This window comes from Protopterus annectens, chromosome 1.part1, assembly GCF_019279795.1.
Source record: "Protopterus annectens isolate FY-2018-M chromosome 1.part1, PAN1.0, whole genome shotgun sequence".
Lineage (NCBI taxonomy): Eukaryota > Metazoa > Chordata > Ceratodontiformes > Protopteridae > Protopterus > Protopterus annectens.
In genome coordinates, this window is record NC_056726.1 from 1,514,529,554 (window position 1) to 1,514,542,060 (window position 12,507).

At 39.8% G+C, this 12,507-nt stretch overlaps 1 protein-coding gene across 6 annotated transcripts in view; it reads left to right on the forward strand.

Annotated features, from left to right (window-relative positions):
• ADGRB2 (adhesion G protein-coupled receptor B2) overlaps positions 1–12,507 on the forward strand; it is a 5,411,420-nt gene that overhangs the window by 3,718,285 nt on the left and 1,680,628 nt on the right. For all 6 annotated transcript variants that reach the window (XM_044082710.1, XM_044082742.1, XM_044082734.1 and 3 more), the window contains one exon: positions 10,989–11,091. In XM_044082710.1, the coding sequence (XP_043938645.1) occupies positions 10,989–11,091 (103 nt within the window). The remainder of the gene's footprint in view (positions 1–10,988; positions 11,092–12,507) is intronic.

Sequence of the window (12,507 nt, forward strand, 5' to 3'; positions counted from 1 at the left end):
GGGTCCCTCTATTGACTAATATTTTGGGGAGGTAGACTCACCTATTTGGACTTCTTATGTTCTATCTTTGAGCCAGCTCGCTATCCAGCAGGTGACATAGGATCATAGAATCATAGGACATTACTAGGCTAATGGCCCTGGGGCCCTTACAAACCTAGCCAAGAGTTTGTCCCCAAAAATAAACCTCAGTCAGCACTTGTCACCCCTGTCAGTGAGGGACACAGGTGGAACCCTTGGGACAAATTTGTGGTTTCCCATCCACTCATCAAGGTTGCGCTTGAAGAGGGTCAGCGAGGTGCTCTGGTTGACATTTATGGGAAATCTATTCCAGAGATGGGGCAGCCTCTGGGAGACAAACCTGTCTCTCCAGCAGGTTTTGTTAATGTCACATATTAGGTCCAGGCCTTTTCAGTGGGTAGTGCATGAGGAGTTCAACTTACGGATATGGAACATCTCTAGTAGGGTAGAGTCTGAGATTGCCTTGTAGGTGAGACACAGATCACCTCTGAGCAAGCTGTATGATGCCAAGTTTAGTGATAGTGATTTGAGCCTGTCTGCATAGGACAGGTGTTGGGGGCCATGGATTCTCTTTGTGAGGTATTTCAGTGGCCTTTCCAATTGGTGCAAATGCTTGGAGACGTACATCCCAAACAGGGCATTATACTCAATTATTGGTCTCATGAGGGAGGAGTACAGAGAGTTAATAACCTCCTTTTTTCCTAGATGCAATCCCTTTACTTATGAGATGAACCAAGTAAAAGCTTTTCTGATCACTGCCGCTACATGATGGTCAAATATGAGGTTGTTATCAACCTGAGTGCCCAGTTCTTTCACCACAGATTGTGTGCTTAGGGGGTTGCCGTTGATATGGTAATCAGTAGGAGTTGTGTTTTTGCCGAATGGTATGATGATACATTTTTTTTTACATTTAGCTTGAAGCCATGACTTTGGCACCGGTCATTAGTTGGAGTGAGACCCTTTTGTAGTATGTTAACATAATTTCAGGAGTCAATGACAGCACCCAACTTACAGTCGTCAGCAAACCTGGGCAGCCACAGGCCTTTTGCCTTTGCCTGTACCTCCAAGAAATAGATGCCAAAGAGTAGGGGTCCCAGGACAGATCCCTGCGGAACTATAGTGACATGTCTTCTATCTGAGGTGGAGGTGCCTATTTTGACTTTGAGGGTCCTGTCAGTGAGCCAGTTGGACACCCACCTGATGAGATAGGGATTTACGCCAAGTTGTCTTAGCTTTCTGATGATGCCCAAGTGTGGGATTGTGTCAAAGGCCTTGGCCAAGTCAAGGTAATCTGTATGTACTGACCTTCCCTCTTCCAGGGCCTTGGTGACAGTCTTAAAGAAGTTGACCAAGTTCAACAGGTAAGATCTGCCATTGACGAATCTGAATTGGGTGGGGTCATATGCTTTGAGATTGCCTATGTCCTTGTTTATGAGATCCATAATAATGCACTCCATGGATTTACAGATCAGACGTCAAGCTAATGGGGCAATAGTTTCCAGGGTCAGTAGTGGCACCACCTTTGTACAAAGGGATGACAATGGCAGTTCTCCACTCTTCTGGAATGAAGCCAGTACTTAAGCTGTGGTTGAAAAGGATGCTCAATGGCGAAGCCAGTTCTTGCTGGAGATGGTGCAGAATACAGCCTGAGATACTATCAGGTCCCATGGAAGCTGTGTTTTTGCCTTGGATAGGGCCTGTAACACTTGATCTACAGAGATGTGAGGTGCGGGACAAGTATCTGGGATGTTGAAAGGGCCTTTGGAGGGCACAGGAGGATGAAGTTTGCAATTAACTTATCTGCTAGCAGGTTGGCTAAGTCAACAGGATCAGTGTAAGTGATACTGTTAAGTACTAATTTGGAACAAACCTGGGCTTTGCTATGGAGGTCCCTGATGTAAGTGAAGAAGGCTTTATGGTTTCACTTTGTTATGGAGGATAGTTTCGATTCAAATTTGGCCTTGGAGGTTTTCATTAGGGATCTAATTTGCTTGTTGATGCTAAGGAGGGAGTTTTCCAATTTGGAACTTGTTCCCTTTTACCCTTGGACAACAGTTTCTTCCTTTTTTTGTAAAGCCTGCTGGTAGAAGATGTCCACCAAACAGGTTTGTGTTTCCTTGAGGAGCAGGTTTTAGTTCTATTGGGTAAGGCTGAGTCCATGCAATTGTACAGGTGCTTGTAAACCGCATTGGCATATTGTTCAGCATAGTTGTCTGTATCCTCTGGAGGGGGTGGTGGTATAAAGCTACAGATACCCTCCCTTAGGAGTTTGTAGTCAGATTTTGAGATGTTTTTTAGCTTAAATTCAGCTGGGGGGTGGTGGTTGGGTGGGAGAGGAACTTTGAATGAGACAGTCCGATGATCTAATCTAACCAGGGAAGGACATATTATGGGAGTGGTGCAGCGGTCACCCATGTTGGTGAAAACCAAGTCCAGAATGTTGTCTCCCCTTATGGGTAATCAGACGAGCTGGTCTAGTGCATTAGAAATGATGAAGTCAAGGAATCATTGAGGCAGTGCATTACTGCAAGAATTGCTCACCCAGTCTATAGTGGGGTGGTTGAAGTCACCAAGGCTCGGGGTGTTAGGGGGTATCTTGATGGAGTCTAGTAGATCCAGGTAAGAGGAGTGGGTGTCCTGAGTCATGGAGGGGGTTATAGCTAGCTATAACTTGGATGGGTGTCTTGCCAACTGTCAGTTGTACCTGGAGTAATTCCAGTGCATCATGCTGCCAAACCAATCTGGAGGTGTTCCTGTCCTTGATGAAGATAGAGACTCCACTACCCTTATTCTTCCCAACCTCATTTGGGGTCAGAATGTGTGGAATGAGGTATAGCCTGGTAAGGCAGGGGTGCTCTTTGCAGCCTTGAACCAAGTTTCGGTGACCGCACCAACATCAGTATCTTTCAGTGCAAGGAGGGCTTCCAATGCATCCATTTTCAGGTTTAGGCTCCTAGCGTTAAACAGCATAACCTTCAATCTGCTTTTTGACAGATCTTTTATGTTGGAAGGTTTGTCTTTGGGACATTGCCTAAAAAAGGCACAATGAGAGAGACAGGAGCCTTGGCCACAATCCGGAAACCCAGTGGTGACAGGTCAAGGCCATCTCTGGCAAAGCATCGAGGCCTGTCAACCATGTCATCCCAGGCAGAGAGATACTGGATCCCCTTGGAATGACACCAGAAACTAAGCCAATTGTTGAAGTCAATTATTTTTTGTTGGTACTGTGATATAATTCTTGGTGAAGGTAGGATGCTGCTTAGGGCTAGGGTCATACTTGCCTGGGACACATACTCTGAGAGTCCAATCACATCTCTCTTCATATAGTCCACGGAGGTACATCTTAAGTCATTCGCACCAACATGTACAGTGACAGAGTCGTACTTGTACCTATTGTGAAGAGACTTGTGTGTTGGTGATATGGCAGATTCTGGCACCTGACATACAACTGACTGTGATCTTCTCTTGGTTGAGCCTGGTGAGGCAGACATCAGTGCAGTCACAAATGAGTCACCAATTACTAGTATGCTTCTTTTATTATTGTGCCTTATGGGCTGTGTTTATGAGACACCGTGTGTTGTCTGCTATCTGTTATGTGTTTGGTGTTGTGTGTGGACTGTTTGTGAGTGTGTTTTGGAGGTCTCTGCTGTTTAGGTAAGTTTTTGTTGAGGACCTCTGTATAAGCATGTGTATGCTGTGGTTAACTGTGTGATGTGGGTGATGTGGTGTTTGTGGTGTGAATCTCTGCTTTGTCACTGATACTGACTGTTGTGTTATAGAGCATGGATTCCAGGATAATGATGTAGATGTATTTCTTGCAAGTAGCAGAATTATGTGCTAGGAAAAGAGGGTTGTCAGTGGATATGAAGCAGTTGCTGCACTGTCTAATATGCCCATGTCAACCAGGCTTTCAGGAGAAGGTGATGGGAATTGTCTAGACATAGTGCTCTGAAACATGGATGGACTTATAGAGAGAGGGTTTTGATAAGGGTTTGTCCACAAGAGTGTAGACCACATAAACCTTCTTAAATGTAAAATAACTGGCCTGAAGCTGAAGTGCTAAAACCAAAATTAAGAGCCTAGAATAGCAGACAAATGTATTCAAGCTGCTAACAAGCAGTAATAAATACAGCAGAATAAAAGCACTTCAAAACTTAGGAGCAAGCAGCAAGGCGAAATAAGGTAATAAAGCAGGAAGAACACAATTACAGTGACAGCAGTTGAATAAAATATATATATGTTTTCTTTTAGTGGAGATAGAAGAAACAGAAGATAATACAAGATTAAGAAACTAAGGGAGGTGGTCTTCCCAAATGATCACACTGTACTCAGTAGAGTGAGCAAATGAGATAGGACTGGAAAGAGTGTCCAAAATCAAATTTATAGTAGGGGTGGGCAATTCCAGAGCTACCAAGTTTAAGAATACAACAATACTTGGGCAATAGGGTGGGGGAAAACAAAACGCAGACAGAGAGACCAGCAATATCAAGCAAATAAATAAATGCAGCACAGTTTTGACCATCACTGAAGCAGATTAAATGCAAAAACTTATACTCATATAAATTTTGTGTATCCAGAAGGCAATCAAATTAGTCACAGCCAGACCACAAGAAGCAGCTACCATACTGAAACAGTCTCACAGAAATGTAACCTTTTATACCAGTAGTATAAAGGAAAACTTAAAAGAGTCTCAGGCTATCAGATAACACAAAAAGCTGTGCTCACACCTTGGATAGGCTGGCTTCAACAGAAAGTAAAGCAACCCCCACTATGAAATCAGCTGAACAGAATTCAGGCAGTGACCAGCAATATCAAGCAAATAAATAAATGCATTACAGTTTTGTTTAATGTCAGTAAAACAGAAAAACAAAATGCAGGCACAGAGACCAACAACATCAAGCAAATAAATAAATGCAGTACAGTTTTGTTAACTGTCACTGAAACAAATTAAGTGAAAAAAAGTATATATGGAGGAATCAATATTGCTTTGATATGACAGAGAGCGGCATGGTTTGAAAGTAAAGATTGTCAGATATATGATAATTTAAAATGAGAAAGATTAAGTTATTAAAGTGTTTCATCAAAGTTCTGTGTTGGGCTCTTGATCAGTTTGTATCCTTCTGATTTATCCTTTTCATCAGAGGTGCTTTACAGTATGTACGTAGATAACCTGAGGACAGGAAAACCAATTGCAAAATAATCTGATGCAATTGACTAACTGGGCACAGGAAAATAAAATAAGTACATAAAAATGTCTTTGAGGTTTGGTATTCAATGTGTTTATTGATAAAAAAACAAATATACCACTGTTCTGCCATGGGAAGGGTGTATATATAACTGTGAAGTGCAATGCTGAAAATTACTTTTAAAGCCACTGTTTACTTGCAAAGGGAATGGCTATAGCAAAACACACAACTCTGAAAATTTTAATATGTGTAGAATACAATACAATGCAATATAATGCTGAGGCTGACAACTGGAGACCTGTCAACAATGGGTGTGATCCCGGCTTTGGATTTACACTTCCTGATGTTGACAGCTACCTGTCAGCATAGATCACCATCACAGTAAGAGTAAGAGTATCTGTCCTAGCTTAACAGTAACATGGCATGCACCAGCAGACATGCTTGGTCATAATGACCGTATATCCGTGACCACTGTTATAAACAGGATAAGTATCATGTCATGCACCAGCAGACATTCTTGGTCATAATGGCCTTATATTCGTGACCATTGTTATAAACAGGATAAGTAACATGTCATGCACCAGCAGACATTCTTGGTCATAACGGCCTTATATCCGTAGCCATTGTTATAAACAGGATAAGTAACATGTCATGCACCAGAAGACATTCTTGGTCATAATGGCCTTATATCCATAACCATTGTTATAAACAGGTTTAAGTAACATGTCATGGACGTGCAGACATTCTTGGTCATAATGGCCTTATATCCATAACCATTGTTATAAACAGGATAAGTAACATGTCATGCACCAGCAGACATGCTTGGTCATAATGACCGTATATCCGTGACCACTGTTATAAACAGGATAAGTAACATGTCATCATGCACGAGCAGACATTCTTGGTCATAATGGCCTTATATCCGTGACCATTGTTATAAACAGGATAAGTAACATGTCATGCACCAGCAGACATTCTTGGTCATAATGGCCTTATATCCGTGACCATTGTTATAAACAGTAAGTAACATGTCATGCACTAGCAGACATTCTTGGTCATAATGGCCTTATATCCGAGACCATTGTTATAAACAGGATAAGTAACATGTCATGCACCAGCAGACATTCTTGGTCATAATGGCCTTATATCCGTAGCCATTGTTATAAACAGGATAAGTAACATGTCATGCACGAGCAGCCATTCTTGGTCATAATGGCCTTATATTCATGACCATTGTTATAAACAGGATAAGTAACATATCATGCACCAGCAGACATTCTTGGTCATAATGACCGTATATCTGTGACCACTGTTATAAACAGGATAAGTAACATGTCATGCACGAGCAGACATTCTTGGTCATAATGGCCTTATATTCGTGACCATTGTTATAAACAGGATAAGTAACATGTCATGCACCAGCAGACATTCTTGGCCATAACGGCCTTGTATCCGTAGCCATTGTTATAAACAGGATAAGTAACATGTCATGCACCAGAAGACATTCTTGGTCATAATGGCCTTATATCCATAACCATTGTTATACACAGGTTTAAGTAACATGTCATGGACGTGCAGACATTCTTGGTCATAATGGCCTTATATCCATAACCATTGTTATAAACAGGATAAGTAACATGTCATGCAAGAGCAGACATTCTTGGTCATAATGGCCTTATATCCGTAACCATTGTTATAAACAGGATAAGTAACATATCATGCACCAGCAGACATTCTTGGTCATAATGGCCTTATATCTGTGACCATTGTTATAAACAGGATAAGTAACATGTCATGCACCAGCAGACATTCTTGGTCATAATGGCCTTATATCCGTAACCATTGTTATAAACAGGATAAGTAACATGTCATGCATGATCAGACATTCTTGGTCATAATGGCCTTATATCCGTAACCATTGTTATAAACAGGATAAGTAACATATCATGCACCAGCAGACATTCTTGGTCATAATGGCCTTATATCCGTGACCATTGTTATAAACAGGATAAGTAACATGTCATGCATCAGCAGACATTCTTGGTCATAATGGCCTTATATCCGTGACCATTGTTATAAACAGGATAAGTATCATGTCATGGATGAGCAGACATTTTTGGTCATAGTGGCCTTATATCCATAACCATTGTTATAAACAGGATAAGTATCATGTCATGTACGAGCAGACATTCTAGGTCATAATGGCCTTATATCCTTGACCATTGTTATAAACAGGATAAGCAACATGTCATGGACGAGCACACATTCTTGGTCATAATGGCCTTATATCTGTGACCATTGTTATAAACAAAATAAGTAACATGTCATGGACGAGCAGACATTCTTGGTCATAATGGCCTTATATCCGTAACCATTGTTATAAACAGGTTTAAGTAACATGTCATGGATGAGCAGACATTCTTGGTCATAATGGCCTTATATCCGTAACCATTGTTATAAACAGGATAAGTAACATGTCATGGATGAGCAGACATTCTTGGTCATAATGGCCTTATATCCGTAACCATTGTTATAAACAGGTTTAAGTAACATGTCATGCATCAGCAGACATTCTTGGTCATAATGGCCTTATATCCATGACCATTGTTATAAACAGGATAAGTAACATGTCATGGACGAGCAGACATTCTTGGTCATAATGGCCTTATATCCATGACCATTGTTATAAACAGGATAAGAGTATGAGATCAGCAGGTATGATACCATATTAGGGCACCTCCTCCTGCTCCCGGACTTTGGGGTAAATAGCAGGTCACATCAGGAAGCTCATGTGACTCCCAGCATCTGAGATGAAGGAGAAGAACCACTGGCAGCTGAGAATAAATTACACAATGGTTAGAAAAATATAAACATTTCTGCTAAACATTCTTGATGGAGATAAGCACTTTAAGTTCATAAATTGCTTAGGTTTGCCTCACAGTATCCAAAAGAGTCATCTTTAAAGAGGATTTAACAGCTCAGCTAAAAAGTATTGCATAATTTTTCTTGTCTCAAAAAATCTTAATCCTGTCAATCTCATTGTCTTCTATTTCTAGTTCCGTCTTTCTGCTAAAAAGTGCAGTAAAGAGAATGTAAAATAGCCACACAATGCAGAAACCTCACCTGCTGAGAGGCTTGGAGGAAAAAGGCAAAATGTTGCCTAAAACTTTTTACCTTATTATTGTGGACCTTGTAACTCAGATAAATGAAAACTAGATAAAACGACAAAATAAATGTGTGTTCTACATCAGATATGCATTTTTAATGAAAAAAATCAGTAAGCACTTTTGTTTCACTGACAAGAACTTCCTCAAAAAGGTTTAAATAGAGAAACTTTTAATAACACATGATAGGAAAACAGTCAAGCAGTTTGACAAGTTGCAAAAACATTAACAGGTACATGAATAGATTAAAAGTGAACTACAATACTAAAATAAGATCCATAAATGAAATATAAAGTACATAAAATGTGAAGAATGAAAACATGTTTAACATGCTTCACCCCCCGCACCACCTTAATAATTGGTGCACACCCTAACCCTCCCCCTTACTCCCACCCTAACCCTACATTTTACCTTAAAACAACATCCCATAACACTGCCACAATACAAGACAAACTCAGACACACAGTCACACACAAATGCACACCACCAATGCTACATCTATGTCCTTGCCTATTCTCTCTCTAACCCTAAAATACACACATTGTCACAAAAACATACAAAATCTATCCCTTCACTTATCCCCAGTCTTAACTCTAACACTCAGACACATGCACAGACAATCTTACCCTCACCTAACCCCACTCACCTGTCTCAACCAAACATACCATCGACATTTTGACCATTCAGCTATCCATATGTCTGTGTCTGGCATTATATACCACCCCTAAAATTTGTCAACCAAACATACATTTTACAATATGCAGGAGACCCACATATCTATCTATATGAGAGAGATAGAGATAGATATGTACCCTACAAAATATTGAATTCCCATATCAGCGAAACCCACATCATCGAGCTGAAAATATCAAAGCTTCACTCCCATGAAAGTGTACACCAGCAAAAATGTTCACCGGGAAAGTAAACAGTTAGCCTCCAGGACAACATACACTCAACGAAGTGATTAAAACCCTCCAACTGGGGGACTTTGCCCTCCCACTCCCCGACATAGGAGGCTGCACTCTCCACACCCCCCCAACTAAATATACCAAATCCAGAATTGCACTATAGTGGGGAAAAGGGCAAATACCTTCATGGTGGCCAAGTAGTTGATTTCCCGGGCATCATCTACGATGGTGTGACCATTCGCAGAAGTGAAGCTTCAATGTTTTCACCTCGATGACGTGGGTTTTGCTGATATGGAACTTCAATATTCTGAAGGGGACCCATCAATATATTTATAGATATATAGGTATATATATATATATATATATATATATATATATATATATATATATATATACATACCCATTCGTATGTATTCTGTCTAGTTAATCACATTTTCAGGATCCTAGCCTCTTAGACCTCATGCTGTGTCTTCAAGTACACAGAGATACAGTTCATGATAGGAGCACCAACTAACATGCCTTAACAGTTCTTTTGCTTTTTCATTAAACTTCCTAATTGCATAATTGCAATTGTGCTTGTAAATTCTTTTTACTAACCTGTGTGACATCCCACAAACATATAAAAAACATTAGCTTCAATCAATGCCTTATCAATAGCTTTGCCCCGAAAAAGCTGAGGCTCCCTTTGTTTGCCATTAAAATATCCCTTCCTTATTCTGTTAGCAAAAAAACTAAACACTCAGTTTCTGTAAACAATGAAAAGTGTTATTTTTTAATAAAAGCTCCTTTACATAGGAAGCAGCTTTGCTGTGCATTTCAGTTTTAACTTTAGAAAATCTATAACCAAGCTACCTGTCCCTCAGGCAAGTTCCTTGCAGATCAGTTCGGAAGTCGGCCATTAAAGCTAACGTTGAGTTGAAATGAAAATGCCCGCTAGCACTATATGAATTTGAAATGTATGTCCACATTTCATTTAGTAGCTGTTCATTCTTTTTTGTACATTATTCTGCAGATGAACTAACTTTTTCTTATATAATTTTGTCAAGAAGCCTCTCATTTCATCTTTGCCCATTCACATCTCATTTTTAACGTTCTTGTCATTTCTCCTTGCTCAGCCATTCATATCACTTGCCTCATTCCTTATTTTTTATGTGTCCTACTTATTTTTGGAGCTGTAGTATTTATTTATACTATTCATTTGAAAAGTTCTTTCTTTCTTCTTAGAAAAATGTATGTGTTAATTCTTAATTTCTAAACTGTGCTGTACAGTTTTTAGTTACAATTATTTGAAATGCACATTTGTTTGAAATCTATCATCTTATCTTTCCTTTTCTTTTAATCTATCCACATACCTTTTATTGAATGCTGAATGTGTATTTTCCAACTGCCTAGAATATTTCTGCGCATGTTCTGGTTGTGTGTGCTGTACCTTTCATTGTGTTGACCATCTGATTTATCGACCAATGTGTAGTTGGCATCAGGGAGTTTCATCTAAATTAAGCAATTTTAAATATCTATATATATATATACAGAGAGAGAGTGAGAGAGAGCTGAAATTAAAAAAATGAATAAAAGAATCAGAATTCAATTTTTAAGTGGAGTTGTTTATGTCAGCTCTAGACATCGGTTGTTCCATTTTTAAATGCTTAATATTTTTTTCATTGTACAGTGAACATGGCAAATAAAAGTAATGTGCACTGCTTTCTCAACAGAACACCATTAATAGTAAGTTCCAGAGTGATGGCCGTGACAGTGAGACCGCTGCCAAAATCTTCAGAGTCAACAGTTGCGGTGGAGCTTTCTCCAGTTCTCAATGTAAGTGTATGCTTTGTTCTCAAGTTTGATGTACAATTTGGCACACTTAATGAGATCCATGCAGTTTTGCTTTTACTCAGAGTATATTTGTGTGTGTGTGTGTGTGTGTGTGTGTGTGTGTGTGTGTGTGTGTGTGTGTGTGTGTGTGTGTGTGTGTGTATGTGTGTGTCTTCATTTGTGTGTCTTCGTGTGTGTGTGTGTGTGTGTGTGTGTGTGTGTGTGTGTGTGTGTGTGTGTGTGTGTGTGCACGCAAATCATCTGTCAGAGAAAGTAATGATGATTAATAATCTGTATTTTCATTATGGTCATATGCCAGGTCTTCAGAAGTATGCTTAAACTGTTTCCTAGAAATGTGTAATATTTATTCTTGAATTAGTAACATTTGCTTGGCACACTTACACATTTTTGTTATTATTGTCTTATGAAATAATTTTTATAGAGACTATGCACATGCAGTATTTCCAGCTATTTTATATAGCTTCTTGCTTTATAAGATGTTCACCACTTTGTAGGAAAGGAATACAAGAATTCTTTGTTGTGACGTAAGGTAAATAGTCTGTGGAACTTAAAGTAAATAGGAGAATATGGCATTTTTTCACATCTCTGCATTGTTTTGTGCTACTTTATTTAGAGATCAGTAAATCTAACTGGTACTTTCTGGATTATGTAATAGTGTGTGAATGCAGATTCCATATTTTGATGTTGTTTTTGTGTTTGTTTATTTTATGCAAAGAATTATTCAGTTATTACAGGTTCATAGGTGTGTACTAGTCTAATGGCCCTGGAGCCTTTACAAGCCTAGCCCAAAAAAATTTGCCCAGGCACCGTGCCACCTGATGTTAGTTCACAGTGCCTCTATCCAGTAGGGCAACTGGAATGATCCCTGGAGTGAACTTTCTGTTACCCATCCACTCGTCAAAATTTCTCTTGAAGAGGGCCAGTGAGGTGCTCTGTTTTACATGAATGGGAAGCTTATTCCAGAGTATGGGCAGTCTTTGGGAGAAGAACTTGTCCCTCCGGCATGTTCTGTTAATTGTGGTAGTGAGGTTGTGGTCTCTGGAGCATGGGGGCTGGGATTTCTTTAGGTGTAGTATTTCAAGTAGGGCTGGGTCAGACATGGCTTTGTAAGTCAAGTAGAGATCACCTCTCAGTAGATGATAAGAGACTGAGAACTGCTGAAGTTTCTTGAGTCTAACCATGTAGGACATGTGTTTAAGGCCTAGGATCCTTTTTGTAAGGTACCTTTGTGGTCTCTCCAACTGTTGTAGGTGTCTAGTCAGGTACACGCCAAATGGGGCATTATATTTGATGACTGGTCTAATGAGGGATGAGTAGAGAGGGATGATGACCTCTTTCTTCCTGGATGTGAAACCTTTGGTTATAAGATGTGCCATGTAGAAGGACTTTCTGACCACA